The sequence below is a fragment of the Capra hircus genome, chromosome 14 (genome assembly GCF_001704415.2).
Source record: "Capra hircus breed San Clemente chromosome 14, ASM170441v1, whole genome shotgun sequence".
Taxonomy (NCBI): domain Eukaryota; kingdom Metazoa; phylum Chordata; class Mammalia; order Artiodactyla; family Bovidae; genus Capra; species Capra hircus.
In genome coordinates this window covers 72,121,495-72,141,401 of record NC_030821.1, presented here as the reverse complement: position 1 = coordinate 72,141,401, position 19,907 = coordinate 72,121,495, and the positions used below count along the sequence as shown (strand labels likewise).

Here is a 19,907-nt window from a genome sequence, read left to right as displayed (position 1 = left end):
CATGAGGCCCACCACGCACTAAGGTTTGGGATACAGAGGTGACGCTCTTCCGGTTCTTTACCTATGGATGGAGCACACCTAGCACATATGATTAGGGGATTAGGGCCCTGACAGAGGAGCCCACAGGCTAGGCAAAGAGCGAGAGCGTGGTGACCAGCTATGCTTGGGGAAATCTCCATCAAAGTTGAATCTTAGCATATGAATGGGGTCTTAAAGGACAACTAGGATTTTATTTTATTTTTCCAAAGATTGTTTTTTAAGGTGGACCATTTAAAAAGGTGTTTTGTTTATTGACTTATGGCTGCCCTGGGTCTTCACTGCTGCTCAGGCTGTTCTCTAGTTGCAGCGAGCAGGGCTTACTCTCTAGTCGGGGTGCCTGGGCTTCTCGTTGTGGTGGCTTCTCTTGTTGCCGAGCTCGGGCTCTAGGGCCCTTGGGTCTCAGTAGTTGCAGGAGACCTAGGTTCGATTCCTGGTTTGGGAAGATCCCTTGGAAAAGAGAAAGACTACCCACTCCAGTATTCTGGCCTGGAGAATTCCATGGACTATACAGTCCATGGGGTCGCAAAGAGTCAGACACGATTGAGTGACTTTCACTTTCACTTTCATCAACAGTTTATATATGTCAATTCCAATCTCCCATTTCATCCCACTCCCATTTCCCCCCTTGGTGTCCATACGTTTGTTCTCTATGATTATGTCTCTATTTCTGTTTTGCAGATAGGTTCATCGGTACCTTTTTCTAGATCGCATATACAAGCATTAATACAAAATATTTCAGTAGGTAGTAAAAGGAAAGACAGCTGTGCCAGGGAGCAGGCACACCCTGCACAGACACAGGTGCATAAAGCAACATGTGTTCAGAAGACCACACACAAAAATGATGCTGCTGAAACCCTGAGCATGTCTGAAACCTTTATGCCCTTTGTTCTTAAGGATTCTATTTCTTCTTTCAGTAGGCTCCTTGTTCCATAAGGGCTGTGATTGTACTTTCTTCTCTCCATTGTATCTCCAGGATCTGACACATAGTAGGCATTTAATTAATTAGCTATTAAATGAATGAACGAACCATTCCTTCCATAGACAGATATTGGTAATTTGGGGCAAATAGATCCATAAAGTGAGCAGTTCTACTAGACGGTCTCTGGACCCTTCCACTTCCCATGTGTGTGAGGAAGATGGCTTATTTCAAAGGTAGCATACTATATGGAGAAGGCGATGGCACCTCACTCCAGCACTCTTGCTTGGAAAATCCCATGGATGGAGGAGCCTGGTGGGCTGCAGTCCATGGGGTCGCGAAGAGTCAGACACAACTGAGTGACTTCCCTTTCACTCTTCACTTTCATGCATTGGAGAAGGAAATGGCAACCCACTCCAGTGTTCTTGCCTGGAGAATCCCAGGGACGGGGGAGCCTGGTGAGCTGCTGTCTCTGGGGTCACCCAGTGTCAGACACGACTGAAGCGACTTAGCAGCAGCAGCAACATACTATAGTGGTAAAGAGCGTAGACTCCCTGGCTGTCCAGTGGTTAAGAGTCTGTGCTTCTAATGCAGGGGATGTGGATTCTATCCGTGATTGGGGACCCACATGATACGTGGCATGGCCAAAAGCTTTTTTAAAAAGAGTAAAGTTTCCAGAGCCAGGCTGTCTGGTTCAAACCCCAGCTTTTCATGTGTGTTGCCAAGTTACTCAGGCTTCAGCTTCCTTATCTGTAAAACGGAGAAGATCATCCTAGATCCTCCCTCATAGGGTTTTTTTTTTTTTTAAGCTTTATTTAATTTTTTTAGTTTTTTTAAATTTTTTTAATTTTAAAATCTTTAATTCTTACATGCGTTCCCAAACATGAACCCCCCTCCCACCTCCCTCCCCATAACATCTCTGTGGGTCATCCCCATGCACCAGCCCCAAGCATGCTGTATCCTGCATCAGACATTGACTGGCGATTCAATTCTTACAAGATAGTATACATGTTAGAATGCCATTCTCCCAAATCATCCCACCCTCTCCCTCTCCCTCTGAGTCCAAAAGTCCGTTATACACATCTGTGTCTTTTTTCCTGTCTTGCATACAGGGTCGTCATTGCCATCTTTCTAAATTCCATATATATGTGTTAGTATACTGTATTGGTGTTTTTCTTTCAGGCTTACTTCACTCTGTATAATCGGCTCCAGTTTCATCCATCTCATCAGAACTGACTCAAATGAATTCTTTTCAATGGCTGAGTAATACTCCATTGTGTATATGTACCACAGCTTTCTTATCCATTCATCTGCTGATGGACATCTAGGTTGTTTCCATGTCCTGGCTATTATAAACAATGCTGCGATGAACATTGGGGTACATGTGTCTCTTTCGATTCTGGTTTCCTCAGTATGTATGCCCAGCAGTGGGATTGCTGGGTCATAAGGTGGTTCTATTTGCAGTTTTTTAAGGAATCTCCACACTGTTCTCCATAGTGGCTGTACTAGTCTGCATTCCCACCAACAGTGTAGGAGGGTTCCCTTTTCTCCACACCCTCTCCAGCATTTATTGCTTGCAGATTTTTGGATCGCAGCCATTCTGACTGGTGTAAAGTGGTACCTCATTGTGGTTTTGATTTGCATTTCTCTAATAATGAGTGATGTTGAGCATCTTTTCATGTGTTTGTTGGCCATCCGTATGTCTTCTTTGGAGAAATGTCTATTTAGTTCTTTGGCCCATTTTTTGATTGGGTCGTTTATAGGGTTTTATGAGGAATGAATGCGTTCATACTTGTAGAACTCCTAGAACAGAATCAAGTCCACAGTCTATTCTGAGGATTGCTGCTACTGTTGTTTCAGGCTTTTGCCCACAGTTAGGAATTCTTTTAACTTCAGGTGATAAATAATCCAGTTAATAGTCAGATTTTCTTCTATCTCGTTGCTTGTCTCTCTCTCCTCCATTCAACCATTCAATTATAGTGCACTTTTGTACAATAATGATGCCAAGAGCTGACACATTTATGGGGCACTTACTATGCCAGGCACTGTGCTAAACACTCGCTACCTACCAATGAAGTAGGTACTGAAATGATCTCCAGTAGACAAAGACTTGGAGAAGTTCATAGTATTCACAAGTGACTGACCTGGGATTGGAACCCCAGTCTGTCTAGACACAAATCCAATGCACATGACCAGATGCTATACCACCAGAAACCTATAGAGGACCGTAGCAGTGTGGTGACGCTTGCAGAGGAAGCCTCACACAGGAAGAACCGAAAGGTATCATTCCTGTGCTTAAAACCCTTCACTCACTTTCCGTCATGGTCAGGAAAAAGCCTGTATTCATGAACCTGGCTCATCCAGCCCTTCTTTATTATTCCTCTGCTCTCTCCTCTGAGCTCCTCTCTCTCTCCCTCCCTTCCTCCCTCCTTCTCTCCCTCTTTCTCTCCCTTCTCCCTCTCCTCTTCGCACCTTCCTTGCTCAATACTACCCTTTGACAAGCTGTCTTTGAATTCTTGCAGAACCATGGTCTGTTTGCTCGTTCTCCAACCAGACGCTAGTATGTGCTGATCTCTTGCTGAGAGCACCCATTCTTTTATTCACTTTACCATCGAGTTCTCTAGAGCAGCAGTCCCCAACCTTTTTGGCACCAAGGACCAGTTTCATGGAAGACAGTTTTTCCACAGACCAGGGCGTGGACAGGGGATGATTTTGAATGATTCAAGTGCATTCCACTTATTGTGCACTTTATTTCTATTATTATTACATCAGCTCCACCACGCATCACCAGGCCTCAGATCCCAGAGGCTGGGGACCCCTGCCCTCGGTCATTCAAGACTCCCCCTGGACTTTGCTTCACTAGGAAACTCCTGATCCTCCAGTGGCTGGTCAAGCCCCTCCATGAGTTTTTCCATTACAGCAGTCATTGCCTGTGTTGTTTTTGTTTTTCTCTTTGACTGCCCAACTCCGTTCCCCATCCTCTGAGGATCTTGAGGACAGGTACTGGGCATTCTTTATCCTTTAATATAATTTTCTAGCACAGTGTGTAGCGGGTCACATAAATATTTGCTTAAATAATTAAGGCATTAGCTGATTAATTAAAGCAGTAGCTTTTCAATTGATATCTAAAGGGGACTTCCTTGGTGATTCAGTGGTTAAGACTCTGAGCTCCCAAGGAGAGCCTGGGTTTGATCCCTGGTCAGGGAACGAGACCCCACATGCCACAACTAAAGACCCTGCATACTGCAACAAAGATCGAAGATGCCATCTGCCACAACTAAGATCCAGTATAAATAAACAAAAAGAAATAAATGTTTTTAAACATTGAGATCTAAGGATTCCTAATGAGTCCCTGAGTGGGCTTCCAGGAAAGTAAAAATCCCTTGAAATTAAGTGCAAAATTTTGAATACTTGCACATTTTTTAGGAGCTAAAATCCATAACTTCTATCAGATTCTTAAAGGCGTTTGTAATGGAGACAACTTTAAGAACCACTGAATACCAGGGATGACCAATGTAAGTCCATGCACATTCCACGGGGCCTTCTGACCGATTCAGCTATCTCATTAAAACTAAGTCACACTGGTGGTAAAAGTCACCATTGTTTTATGCAACACTAAGAAAACTGACCAAAAAGTGTGGCACATTGCAAAGATGCAGTCAGTTTCAGATTTGGTGAAAACACGAGAATCAATAAAATACGGTGCCCTCTCTGATGTTCATCCTTCCTCTCAGAGGTACCCCTGAGGCTGAGTTGATCCCTGAGATGGTATGTTAGGTGGGCGGAGTAGTGCCTCACCATGCAGTTCAGCCTCAAGGACAATCCCAACTCTGCCATGGGCTACCAGTGAATGTTGGGCAAAAGTTCCTGATCTTCACATTGGGATGGATGAACAGTGCCTTCCCCACGGGCTAACTGGGTGGCTTGACTAAGACGGCACTCATACAGTGCCTTGCTTTGATAAGGCTTTCAAGGACCACCCCTCCCCTTCCACCAAGCAATATGCATAGGATAAAACCTCAGCTAACTGAAATTCTTAGTAAATATGCATTTCATAGAAGTCATTATTATTCTGCCAAAGGTCTCCCAGGCTTGCTATTTATTTCCTCAATTTTAAAAAACATCGTAACTCCATGTGCCTGCAATTTGGGATAGAGCATATGTCATCGGACTGGAGATAAAGTGGTTTTGCATTCTTTTGTCCCTGTGTCCATTACGCTCTGTGTTCATGACATCTGCATTTGCAAGGATAATTCATAAGCCTTCAGTTTGTTTTCCACAATAAATTGATCTATTCCGGGGCTTCTCTCATAGCTCAGTTGATAAAGAATCCACCTGCAATGCAGGAGACCAGAGTTCGATCCCTGGGTTGGGAAGATCCCCTGGAGAAAGGAACGGCTACACTCTCCAGTATTCTGGCCTGGAGAATTCCAGGGGGTTACAAAGAGTCAGACACGAGTGAGTGACTTTCACTTCAGTACTGAAAACTTCGCCTTTTGGGTTGTTCACGTTATCAGCGCTCCGCAGTCCTGCACAGGAAGAAGGGCTTTCTCTTGCCGTCTTGTCCTTCCTGAACCCCTGGGTGGACTGTCTGCTGAAATGTTTGGTAAACACTGAGGTATACCTCGAGACTCCCCTGGCAAGGAGAGCTAACATCTCAGGCCACAGTTGGTTTGCTTGAATGGGGATGTTTCTCCCAAGATAGATTCAAGTATTAATGTACTCTCTTTCCCCTCCCCATCCCTTCCCTGTTGTCTAGTATTCTTTTTGCAGATGTTAAAGGATTTACCAACCTCTCCACGACCTTGTCTGCTCAGGAGCTGGTCAGGATGCTCAACGAGCTCTTTGCCAGATTTGATCGACTGGCCCATGTGAGTTGAATTTAATTCCCTCCTCGTCTTCACAGGAGTGACAGACTGCATGCAGAATTAGGGGAAAAAGGGACTCAGTTTTCATCACCAATGTCGTTACCATTCTGCATCCTGATCCCAGACCTGGACCCCTGACCGCTGTGCATTCTGGGGACTGATGTTAGTTATTTATGGTTTGTCAGATGAATTTTCCCAGCTGAGAGACAGCTGGTTGAGTGACAATTAAACCCAAGCCCTTTAAAATCTGCTCTCGGTCTTTCTCCGCCTGTGGCCGGGCTCCCGTCAGATGCAGCGTCAGTGCTGCGAGCCGACTGCCTGCAGTTTCCCCACCAACCCCAGCCGTCTGGAACGAATTAGCCTCTTCTCAAGGACCAGTGAGCTACTGACCCGTCCCACCGCCATTTTGTTTGACCTAAGAGCTTGGGTTTTAGCCAACAGGACACTACCTTACTTTTGCTGCTGGCTTGACCAGAGCTAAAATAGAGAACAGGTTAAAGAATTTATGAACATTTGCCACCAAAACACAGATTTCAAGTCCTCAAGCCACTCAAGTCACAGAGGAATGTCATTGTCACACTGTATTTTTAGCCCCAGGTTTTGGATTCAAGTTAGCATGACTTGACTTCTTGCTTTGTAAAGGATGTGTAGCAGTGCCAGTTTCACAGGCTGTTGTGAGAATGGAATGAGACCATATCATTGTTCTGTGACCCCATGGACTGTAGCCCACCAGGCCCCTCTGTCTATGGAATTCTCCAGGCAAGAATACTGGAGTGGGTTGCCATTCCCTTCTCCAGGGGATCTTCCCAACCCAGGGATCGAACCCAGGTCTCCTGCATTGCAAGCAGATTCTCTACTGTCTGAGCCACCAGGGAAGCCCATATCATTATTAGAGTATCAAAAATGTCCTATTTTAAGGTCACTTCACTTCAAGAGAGGTACATTCATCCTTGCATCTGAGCATCTATTAGGTGTTGTGTTAGGAATATGGGAATGACTGAAACACATTTTCTCCCTGTGTGCTGTGATGAAAGAATCCTGTGGGAACGTAGAAACAACGTATAACCCTTGGATCAGAGAAGACTTCTGGGAGAAACTGATTCTTAGGCTGGATCTTAAAAAGGAGAAGACAAATACAGCAGAATCCTATTCAGCAGTAAAAAGGAATAAACCACCAATACATGTAACAGCATCTGTGAATCTCCAATGCAATATGACAAGTGAAAGAAGCCAGGCCACAGAAGATTAGATACTTGATTCCATTTGTAAGACAATCTAGAGAAGGCAAAAATTACAGGGAAAGAAAAGGGATAAGTCATTGCCAGTTAGGATAAGGGATGGAGGGAGTGGATGGATTGCACAGAAGCATCAGTTCAGTTCAGTTGCTCAGTCGTGTATAACTCTTTGTGACCCCATGCACAGCAGCATGCCAGGCTTCCCTGTCCATCACCAACTCCCAGAGCTTGTTCAAACTCATGTCCATCGAGTTGGTGATGCCATCCAACCATCTCATCCTCTGTTGTCCCATGCACAGAAGCATAGCATCGTTCTATGCAGAAAAGCATAGGGTGAGGTGATTTGTGGGGTGATCTGGTTGTTCTGTATGTAAGCGTGATTGTTCACATTTATCAAGATGGTAAATTTTATTATATAAAAATTGTACACCAATTAGGAGGTAAAGAAAACAGGAAAGGTCAATGTATGCAGAGAGAACAAAAATAAAGATGCTGTATGTGTGAAGAACCAGAAGATATTTAGCATTGCTGAAAGGGGTAGAGGGGAGGCTAGAAAAATAAGCAAGGACTGGCCAAGGACCCTGCGTTGTAACCTGCAGCTATTGGACAGCTGCTAAGCAGGAGGCTGACAGGGGCAGAAGAGGTGGAAACTGAGGTCTCCTCCCAGGAGAAAGATCAGGTTAACCTGAAGGGCTGGAATTTGCAGGCAGGGAAGAATGCACACCATTCCTCTTTATCGCTGCTTCAAGGGTGGTTGGTGCCAGTTACACATAGATCTTCTACTTTATACTCTGGTTCTCAATATTTCTGCCCAGAGGTGCTGAGAAGAACAAAAATGGCCCTCCAAAGAGAACTGAAAGATATGATCAAGGTCAGTTTCTGGTGTCACAGTAATCCCCATTGACCCAAATAAAGGATTGCTATGAAAGATGCAATCCAAGTTGTTCAGTCAACAGGCCTTGTGTACCTACTATGTGCCAGGAACTGTGTGAGGCTGTGGCAAGACAGAATCAGCCCCTGCCCTCAGACTCTGCTAAGGGAGAAACAAGTCCACCAACTTTGCAGGACAGTGCAGTACAGGCAGGGGGCACAGAAGTCCTGGTGCCCACGGTCAGTGCTTGGGGTGAGGAGGGGGGTGGTTGAGCAGCATCAGGAGAAGAGGCCATATGCAGGCGGGGTCTGAGGAAGAGCAGGAGCTTTGTCAGCATCAGATTAGATAACAAAGCACCTTCCAGGCTGAGCCACGCAAAGGCAGGCAAGTGTGAAAATGCGGAAGTGTGCTGCTTGTTTGGAGAGCTATAAGGAGCTCAAGATTGCTGGAGCGTAAAGGGCATGGGAGACTGCAGTGAGGAGTGAGCTTAAAGAGGAAAGCGGACACAAGTCTGGAGGGCACAGCGTGACATTTAAGGAATGTGGACTTGGCCTTGTAGCCCCAGCTTTTTGCCCTAGCTACACTGTACACTGGGGCTTCCCTCGTGGCTCAGATGGTAAAGAATCTTCCTGCAGTGCAGGAGACCCGATTTCGATCCTTGGGTCAGAAAGATCCCCTGGAGAAGGGAATGGCTAACCCACTCCAGTATTCCTTCCTGGAGAATCCCATGGACAGAGGAACTTGGTGGGTTACAGTCCATGTGGTTGCAGAGAGTCAGACATTACAGACTTTCACTTTCACACTGTACATGGTTGGGGAGAGGTGAGATGGGTGTGCACAGCCCAGCGAGTCCCTGGGCTGCAAGAAGCTATATTCCTTCTGGAGTTTGAATCTTATTGAAAGATTTTTGTTTTGATGAATATAAAAATAAATGCAGATAGACAATGGAGTAAAATGATTAATTTCAAGCATATTAAACATTCATCAACTGTCCAGTGTACATTCTGTGTTACTCGGTGTATTTGCCCTGGATTACCTAACTTACAGTTAGGCAGCTCTTACAAAAATCTATAAGGGAAGTTTTTTTATTGTTCCCATTTTGTAGAACAAGTGACCGAGACTCAAAGAAGTAAAATAATCTGCCCGGGACCCCTGGTAGGTGGTGCATCTGTGATTCAGGCCACCTGAGGCCAGGTGCTGGCTTCTGAGCACCGAGCAATGCCCCAGGCATTTTAGGGATGGAGCGAGATGTCAGAATGTATTGTTACTCATGCTGGAAGACTCTGAAAGTTAGGTCTCTAGGACTTCAACTGTGGGCTGGACTTCAGTTAACTTCAATTGGACATCCCCTGTCTGAATCTCAGCTTCCTATCAGAATAGTGCATACGTGCTCAGTTGCTCAGTGGTGTCTGACCCTCTGCAACACCATGGACTGTAGCCCGCCAGGCTCCTCTGTCCTCCACTATCACCCAGAGTTTGCTCAAATTCATGTCCATTGAGTTAGTGATGCAATTTAATCATCTCATCCTCTGTCATCCCCTTCTCCTCCTGCCTCCAATCTTCCCCAGCATCAGGGTCTTTTCCAATGAGTTGGCTCTTTGCATCAAGTACCCAAAGTATTGGTGCTTTAGCTTCAGCATCTATCCTTCCAATGAATATTCAGGGTTGATTTCCTTTAGGATTGACTGGTTTGATCTCCTTGCAGTCCAAGGTACTCTAAAGAGTCTTCTCGGGCACCAAAATTCAAAAGCATCAATTCTTCAGTGCTCAGCTTTCTTTATGGTCCAACTCTCACATCCGTATGTGACTACTGGATGAGCTATGGACAGCTATGGGCTGGACTTCAACTAACTACAAATCACCTCTCTGAGTCTCAGTTTCCTATCAGAATCGTAATGAAGGATAAATGAAACAACACAAAGTCTGGCTCAAAATAAGACCTCAGCACACCCAGAAGTACTCAACGATTCCCACTCTACCCCGAGCCCATTTTCACCCACCCACCTACCCCAGGGGCATCAGCATCTTCCACTCTAGGGGACTTTCGTGAAAAAGCTGGAGAAATCCTCCCAGTGGAAACAATTCAGCTCACCTTGGAATGAGAAAACCTGCTTGAAATGTTTTTGCCTCCCAACCTCGGGCAAATCACTTAACCAAGTGGGTCACAGATTTTGCTTCTGTGTGAAAGAGGATTAGACTTGCCTTTTCTCGTATCTTTTAATATCAAAATTCTGTGGCTTTATAATGACCTCTCCCTGCTGTGCCATAATTCTTTGCTTAGTTTTCTGTCATGCATCTGACAGAACCCACTTCCCGTGTAAATACCATCTACTGCAGCTGCCCATTTATCCACTGCCTCATTAATATACAGGCAAAAACTTCAAAGCTTTCTGTTAAAGATCCTCTTAATGTAATTGAGTTCCTCAGCGCCCTTGTGGTTCAGGCTGCTCAAAGCAAATGTTTTTGACTCTTTCTAGTGTCCTTGGCAAACTCTAGTAACTTTTGATCTTCGATCTTTAAAAAAAAATAGTCTATAACTACCATTTTCCCTTCCAAACTAGAAATGATATGTATGCTATTATCAAGGCTTTAAAATTGTAAATTTAAAGCAACATCATTACATCTGAAACCTTGTTTCAGATTCCTGACAAAATGGGAAGCAACCTAAATTATTGTTGCAAGAAACAATTCTGGGGTTTCTCTGGTGGTCCAGTGGTTAAGGCTTCACCCTCCAATGCAGGGGGCATGGATTCGACCCCTGGTGAGGGGAACTAAGATCCCATATACCCCAGGGCCAAAAAACCAGGATATAAACAACAAAAGGAGTATTGTAATGAATTGAATAAAGACTTTTAAAATGGTCCACATCAAAAATAATATCTTTAAAAAGAAACTATTCCAACACTATGGGAAGCTTATCAATAGATTTTAAAGAATGAGATAACCATTTCTGTACCAAACATGAAATTTCAAGACAAGTGTTTGCGTGAAAAAACACATGTTAGATCTATAAACATGGTATGGTCAGTTTCCTCTCCACGGATCACAGCTTTGTCATGGCGAAGGACCTTCCATAACTCAGTGACGCTATGAGCCATGCCATGCAGGACCACCCAAGATGGATGAGTCATAGTTAAGAGTTCTGACAAAACATGGTCCACTGGAGGAGGGAATGGCAAACCACTCCAGTATTCTTGCTGTGAGAACCCCGTGAACAGTGATGCAAAGAACCCATGAACATGATGTGAAGAGCTGACTCATTGGAAAAGACCCTGATGTTGGGAAAGATTGAAAGCAGGAGGAGAAGGAGGCAGCAGAGGATGAGATGGTTAGACAGCATCACTAACTCAATGCACATGAATCTGAGAAAAGTCCAGGAGGTAGAGAAGGACAGGGAGTCCTGGCCTGCTACACTCCATAGGGTCTAAAAGAGTTGGACATGACTTAGCAACTGAACAACAAAATTGATCAATTTGTAACTAAAGAGCATGAAAAATAGTACATACATAAAAATATAGAAATGTATGTATGAATGCACAGCAGTCTCAATAGGGGAAAAGGGACCAGGTTTCTAGCGTGTGGTGTGTCTGAGGGGGAGAGACTACTCAAGGAGACTTATCTACAGCTTTGTTTTTACTAAGGCAATATATTTATGTGTTAATTTGTATAGTTGCAGTTAGATAAAGTACCATAAAAATTGCCATGATTTCTAATATAACTTTTTAAAGTGCATTCATGGCACTAATGTTCTTGTTCTGAGAGTCTTTTTCCTTTTCATGGTTGTTTTTTTTTTTTTTTTTTTCTGATTACTAAAGCCTTACTTGTCCATTATGTAAATTCAAACATCAAAGATAGAGACAACACATAGAACCCCTCGTGGTCCAGTGGTCAGGACTCCCTGCTTCCAAGGCAGGGGGCGTAGGTTCGATCCCTGGTTAAGGAACTAAGATCCCATGTGCTGTGCAATGTGGCCAAAAAATTTTTAAACTTTTTTAAAAAGAGACCATATAGAAAGTATGTATCCCTATAATCTTACCCCTCCCCAATGATATAACCATCTTTGATAATTTGGTACCTGTGTCTCCTCAATGTTAGGTATATATATAGTTTCATAAATTCTCTGGATTTTTTTCCCTAAGATTTTTAACATATCAAAGCCATCAAGATAAGAAGAAAAGTATTATATTAGGACTAACTGAATAAAATTTATAAGACCCTCACCCTACTTTATTTTTCTTTTTCTATATCTTTTTTCAAAGCAACCTGGCTTTTTTAATGTGAATTTTTCAAAGCAGTTTCTGGTAAAAAAAAAAAAAAAGGATGTTGCTTGGATATTACTGTCAGATCATCTGACAGCTCACAGGAATTGATCAGAAGAATGTGTCTGCAAATTGACAGAACTTGACAGATGAGAAGACAGGCCCTTTCATATTTGTATTTATATTTATATATTGTTGTTCAGTTGCTAAGTTGTATCTGATTTTATGCGACCCCATGGACTGCAGCACTCCAGGCCTCCCTGTCCCTCATTATCTCCTTATTTATATTTATATATACATACACAAATTATTATTATATTTATGTAAAAAGGTTAGTCACTCAGTCGTGTCTGACTCTGTGACATCAGGGATGGTAGCCCTCCAGGCTCCTCTGTCCATGGGGTTTTCCAGGCAAGAATATTGGAGTGGGTTGCCATTTCCTTCTCCAGGGATCTTCCCTACCCAGGGATTAAACCTGGATCTCTTGCATTGTAGGCAGATTTTTTACTGTCTGAGCCATATATGCATACATTGCTACTGCTAAGTCGCTTCAGCCGTGTCTGACTCTATGCGACTGCATAGATGGCAGCCCATCAGGCTCCCCCGTCCCTGGGATTCTCAAGGCAAGAACACTGGAGTGGGTTGCCATTTCCTTCTCCAATGCATGAAAGTGAAAGTGAAGTCGCTCAGTCATGTCTGACTCTTCGTGACCCCATGGACTGCAGCCCACTAGGCTCCTCCATCCATGGGATTTTCCAGGCAAGAGTACTGGAGTGAGGTGCCATTGCCTTCTCCGATATACATACACAAATGGTATTTGTTTGGGGACCACAATTTTTCAAGAAGCTGTCAGCTTCACCTTCTAAACAGAAGGAAAATGGACCCTTCAAACATCGTCACCACATTGTCCACTGTCTGCTCCAAAAGGTAATAAACTGTTTTCCATGTCTCCTTCCAAAACACATTTTGTCAGAAAATCTATCATCCTAGACTCTGCCACAATTTCGGTATTTTTCTAAAGGGAGCGTGGAGCCCCAAAGTCAGACAGAGATGCTGTGAATTCCACTCTGCCTCTGACTTGCTGGATGACCTTCATTTCCGTAATGCATCTGTGAAGTGACACGTGGCTCAGATTGTGGTCCTAAAGACTAAACAAGGTCAATGTGATGCCTTCAGCATATAGCCTGGCACGTAGTATGTGCTTAATAAATACAACTCCCTTTCCCTAAGTTTTTCCAAAATGCTTTCACCTCTGTCTTCATGGAAAAATCACGGATTTGGGGCTGTTGAATATCATTTATAGTCCATATCATTATTTTTAGCCAGCTGCCCTGTGGCACAGGAAGTTTTCCATCTCTTGTATGCTAAAATTTTCATATCTAAAAACACGCTCTGCTGTGTTCAAGGCTGTTTTGATACTCAGAAGAGAAAAGATAAGGTGTGGTGTTGAATGTGGAGAAGACTATTTTCAGATGCTAGCTGTCATTGTCACTGCTAGTCGACGGCCATGCTTGCCTTGTTATTTGTTGAGGACAAGCTCATCATTTTGACTGGAGTCATATGGCGAATTGAAACCCACGTGTCAGTGGCTTCAATGACTTATCGAAGGTCAGACAGCTGGTAAATTTGGCTAGAATGGAGGTCTGATTCTTAGACCAAAGTATTCCCTGCTCCACACTTCCCCTCCTTCCTCCCATGGTCAACAGGGAGGAAGATGACTCCACTGCACCAGGTCACCAATGGCCTGAGTCACTGCAAGCTCTGCCCAAAGACCATTTGCACATGAAGGGTGCCCGACTGATGTCACCAATCACTGCCTCCCAGCCTCAGTGTTCTCACTCAAAATAAGAGCAAGGGATTTGCTCCTTTGCAAACAAATTTTAACTTGTGGCCACTATGAGATATATATATGTACATGAAAACTCACATTTCTGTAGTGTGCATATCTCTATGTATACCTATAGATATGTATATATCTATATATATTTAGCAATATATACAGTATATATATGTAGCAATTGTATGTATATCTACATATCTGTAATACATATACAGAAATGTAGTGAGTTTTTATCATTAATTTCATTTAGGGCCAAAAGCTTTTCTTTATTCCAAGCATGTGTCTTTTTACGTTTTTAGTGTTAAAATGCCTTTTCCTTTTTTTTCCTTAAAAAAGTTACTTGAATGTATTTTTTATTTTAAAACAGTTTTATCTTTATAGAAAAAAATTGTGAAATAGTACAGAGTTCCAATATGTCCTACACGCAAGTTTCCCCTATTATGAAAATCTTACACTAGTATGATACACTCATTGAGATTAATGAACAAATTTTGATAGATTACTATTAATGACAGTCTATTCTTCGTTCAAATTGCCTCAGTTTTTAACCAGGATACTATATTAATTCTCATGTCTCCTTTAGACTCCTTGAGGATATGACAGCTTCTCATTCCTTCCTTTTGATGACCTTCACACTTTTATTTGTTTATTTTATCTATTTATTGAAGGATAATTGCCTTACAGAATATTGTTGTTTTCTATCAAACCTCAACATGAATCAGCCGTGAAAGTGAAGTCGCTCAGTCGTGTCTGACTCTTTGAGACCCCATGGACTGTAGCCTACCAGGCTCCTCTGTCCATGGGATTTTCCAGGCAATAGTACAGGAGTGGGTTGCCATTTCCTTCTCCAGGGGATCTTCCCGACCCAGGGATTGAACCCAGGTCTCCCGCATTGTAGACAGATGCTTTACCGTCTGAGCCACCAGGGAAGTCCATAGGTATACATATATCCCCTCCTTTTGAACCTTCTTCCCATCTCCCTCCCCATCCCACCCCTCTAGGTTGATACAGAGCCCCTGTTTGAGTTTCCTGAGTCATACAGCAAATTCTTGTTGGCTGTCTATTTTACATATGATAAAGTAAGTTTCCGTGTTACTCTTTTCTTACATCTTACCCTCTCCTCCCCTCTCCCATGTCCATAAGTCTATTCTCTATGTCTGTTTCTCCATTGCTGCCCTGCAAATAAATTCTTCAGTACCATTTTTCTATATGCCATATTTGTGCATTAGAATATGATATTTATCTTTCTCTTTCTGACTCACTTCATAGCAAGATCCTCTATGACCCACCTCCTAGAGTAATGGAAATGAAAACAAAAGTAAACAAGTGGGACCTGATTAAACTTAAAAGCTTTTGCACAGCAAAGGAAACTGTAAGGAAGATGAAAAGACAACCCTCAGAATGGGAGAAAATAATAGCAAATGAAACAACTGACAAAGGATTAATTTCCAAAATATACAAGCAGCTCATACAACTCAATGCTAGAAAAACAAACAATCCAATCGAAAAGTGGGGAAAAGACCTAAACAGACATTTCTCCAAAAAAGACATACAGATGGCTAGCAAACACATGAAAAGATGCTAAACATCACTCATTATTAAAGAAATGCAAATCAAAACCACAATGAGATATCATCTGACACCAGTCAGAATGGCCATCGTCAAAAAGTCTGCAAACAATAAACACTGGAGAGGGTGTGGAGAAAGGGAACACTCTTGCACTGCTGGTGGGAGTGTAAATTGATACAGTCAGTATGGAAGACAGTATGGAGACTCCTTAAAAAACTAGGGATCTGTTCAGTTCAGTTCAGTCGCTCAGTCGTGTCCGACTCTTTGCGACCCCATGAATCGCAGCACGCCAGGCCTCCCTGTCCATCACCAACTCCCAGAGTTCACTCAGACTCACGTCCATCGAGTCAGTGGTGCCATCTAGCCATCTCATCCACTGTTGTCCCCTTCTCCTTCTGCCCCCAATCCCTCCCAGCATCAGAGTCTTTTCCAATAAGTCAACTCTTCACATGAGGTAGCCAAAGTACTGGAGTTTCAGCTTTAGCATCATTCCTTCCAAAGAAATACCAGGGCTGATCTCCTTCAGAATGGACTGGTTGAATCTCCTTGCAGTCCAACGAACTCTCAAGAGTCTTCTCAAACACCACAGTTCAAAAGCATCAATTCTTTGGTGCTCAGCTTTCTTCACAGTCCAACTCTCACATCCATACATGACCACAGGAAAAACCATAGCCTTGATGGACCTTAGTTGGCAAAGTAATGTCTCTGCTTTTGAATATATTATCTAGGTTGATCATAACTTTTCTTCCAAGGAGTAAGTGTCTTTTAATTTCATGGCTGCAGTCACCATCTGCAGTGATTTTGGAGCCCCCCAAAATAAAGTCTGACACTGTTTCCACTGTTTCCCCATCTATTTCCCATGAAGTGATGGGACCGGATGCCATGATCTTCGTTTTCTGAATGTTGAGCTTTAAGCCAACTTTTTCACTCTCCTCTTTCACTTTCATCAAGAGGCTTTTTAGCTCCTCTTCACTTTCTGCCATTAGGGTGGTGTCATCCGCATATCTGAGGTTATTGATATTTCTCCCGGAAATCTTGATTCCAGCTTGTGTTTCTTCCAGTCCAGTGTTTCTCATGATGTACTCTGCATAGAAGTTAAATAAGCAGGGTGACAATATACAGCCTTGACATACTCCTTTTCCTATTGGGAACCAGTCTGTTGTTCCATATCCAGTTCTAACTGTTGCTTCTTGATCTGCATACAGATTTCTCAAGAGGCAGGTTAGGTGGTCTGGTATTCCCATCTCTTGAAGAATTGTCCACAGTTTATTGTGATCCATACATTCAAAGACTTTGGCATAGTCAATAAAGCAGAAATAGATGTGTTTCTGGAACTCTCTTGCTTTTTCCATGATCCAGCAGATGTTGGTGATTTGATCTCTGGTTCCTCTGCCTTTTCTAAAACCAGCTTGAACATCAGGAAGTTCACGGTTCACATATTGCTGAAGCTTGGCTTGGAGAATTTTGAGCATTACTTTACTAGCATGTGAGATGAGTGCAATTGTGCGGTAGTTTGAGCATTCTTTGGCATTGCCTTTCTTTGGGACTGGAATGAAAACAGACCTTTTCCAGTCCTGTGGCCACTGCTGAGTTTTCCAAATTTACTGGCATATTGAGTGCAGCACTTTCAGAGCATGATCTTTTAGGATTTGAAATAGCTCAACTGGAATGCCATCATCTCCACTAGATGTGACTGGTGATAGAAGCAAGGTTCGATGCTGTAAAGAGCAATATTGCATAGGAACCTGGAATGTCAGGTCCATGAATCATGGCAAATTGGAAGTGGTCAAACAAGAGACAGCAAGAGTGAACGTCGACATTCTAGGAATCAGCGAACTAAAATGGACTGGAATGGGTGAATTTAACTCAGATGACCATTATATCTACTACTGTGGGCAGGAATCCCTCAGAAGAAATGGAGTAGCCATCATGGTCAACAAAAGAGTCCAAAATGCAGTACTTGGATGCAGTCTCAAAAATGACAGAATGATCTCTGTTCGTCTCCAAGGGAAACCATTCAATATCATGGTAATCCAGGTCTATGCCCCAACCAGTAATGCTGAAGAAGCTGAAGTTGAATGGTTCTATGAAGACCTACAAGACCTTTTAGAACTAACACCTAAAAACCTAGGGATAAAACCACCATATAACCCAGAAATCCCACTCCTAAGCATATACCCTGAGGAAACCAGGGTTGAAAAAATGCATGTATCCCATTGTTCAATTTACAGTAGCTGGAACATGGAAGCAACCTAGATGTCCACTGACAGATGAATGGATAAAGAAGTTGTGGTACATATACACAATGGAATATTACTCAGCCATAAAAATGAATGCATTTGAGTTAGTTCTGATGAGGTGGATGAACCTAGAACCTATTATACAGACTGAAGTGAGTTAAAAATGCCCTTTCTTTTATAAAAAGTGATGGGAAAAAAAAAAAGTGATGGGAATAGTGGGATAGTTGGGTTGTTATTTTTGTATGTTGATGGACATTTTTCATACTTCCTTGGCAAAACACAAAATTGAAACTTGATGCAGTCTCTGGGGCCCTCTGGTTGTTTTATATATATATATATATATATATGAGTGAAGTGAAGTCGCTCAGTCGTGTCCGACTCTTTGCGACCCCATGGACTTTAGCCTACAAGGCTCCTCTGTCCATGGGGTTTTCCAGGCAATAGTACTGGAGTGGATTGCCATTTCCTTCTCCAGAGGATCTTCCCAACCCAGGGACTGAACCCAGGTCTCCTGCATTGTAGACAGATGCTTTACCATCTGAGCCACCAGGGAAGTCATATATATATCTATGTATGTATGTATGTATGTATATAACTGTCGCATGGACTCCACAAATCTAGAAACCACCAGAACCAGTGGCCAGTATCTAGTTCTATTCTGGCCGTCACAGTCTAGATGTTAGAATGTGTTAGAAGAAATAAGTGAAGGTCTTGAGCTTCCCTTTTTGCTGTCTTGCAAAATTAGTGGCACTGAAGCTGCCAATAGATAGAAGCTACATGCTCCTAAAAATAACTATGGGATGCTGTGCATGCTATCAGCATTCTGAAGATCGCATCTGTGCCTGTTTGGAAAGGTTGGCAAGACCCTGGAGATCTGATGCAGACAGGGAAACACCAAAGCCAGCTCTGATTCTCTTTTCCCTGTCTGGTATTTGTTTTTTAATTGGGAGAGTGATTTCACTCGTTACTCAAACATGATGTCCCAACCCCTCTTCAGCTTAGGAAGCCAGCATGGTGCTTTATCGCCTGCAGTACCAGGGCATCGGTGTGCTTCTGGCATCTCAGCAGGCCCCTCTGTGTCTGCACTTCCCCTCCTCCTGCCCTTGGACTCTGGTTTCCCAAGGAGAGCTGCTCACCCACAAAGCCGTAGACTCATAGGCTCCTAGGGCTTCAAATCTAGAGAGCACCTCTCGGGCCACTGAGTCCCAGCCATCTAGCCCAAGGAGATCTAGAGGCACTCTGCCGTGGTCGCAGATAGAAATGTGGAAGAACTAGGACAGGAGTCCAAGCCCCCAGCACAGAGACGGGCAGTATTTTTAGTGCTGTGTCTGCTCGACCTTTTACTAAGCCTTCACACACATCATCTTCCTTCATCTTTACAGTCACACAGTGAGGTCCTATTCTTTTTTTTTTCCTTTCCTAAAGACCCAATTTTATTTTATTTGTTTTTAAACTGGTTGACCACATGGCCTGTGGAATCCCTTCCCCAACCAGGGATTGAACCCACGCCCCTTGCATTGGAAGTGCAGAGTCTCAACCACGCGATGACCAGGGACATCCCTGAGGTCCTAGTCTACCTTATCCTCTTTTTATAGATGAGGCAACAGAGGCTCAGAGGTGAAGTAATTGACCTAAAGACACACAGTAAAATGAGGTGGGGTGGGGGCGTCTAGGATTTGGTCTCTGGCAGTGGAGCTCCTCTGCCAGCACTCTTTGCCCCAGTGCTATACTGTCCCAGGTTCTCTTTCCTCTAAAATCTGCAAAATCCAGCCTATTCTGATTCAGTATGAAAGGATGCACTGTTTCCTAGATGCTTGTTGCTCTTTGAAACTTTGTAAGAATCATATCTTCAAGAATGTGAATCCCCCATCAGCTGTGTCCTGCTTCTCACTGGTGAAATGATGAGGATAAATACTGTACCTACCTCAAGGTTGCTGTGAGATCCATTCTGTTTAGTATATGATGCATATTGTTGTTGTTCTTTAGTTGCTAAGTCATGTCTGAGTCTTTGCGACCCCATGGACTATAGCCCACCAGGCTCCTCTGTCCATGGGATTCTCCAGGCAAGAA

At 43.3% G+C, this 19,907-nt stretch overlaps 1 protein-coding gene across 2 annotated transcripts in view; it reads left to right on the top strand.

The window, feature by feature from the left end:
• The window catches only part of ADCY8 (adenylate cyclase 8), a 235,353-nt gene that overhangs the window by 83,811 nt on the left and 131,635 nt on the right, over nt 1-19,907 (top strand). For both annotated transcript variants that reach the window (XM_018058572.1, XM_018058573.1), the window contains exon 4: nt 5,715-5,826. In XM_018058572.1, coding sequence (XP_017914061.1) covers nt 5,715-5,826 — 112 coding nt within the window. The remainder of the gene's footprint in view (nt 1-5,714; nt 5,827-19,907) is intronic.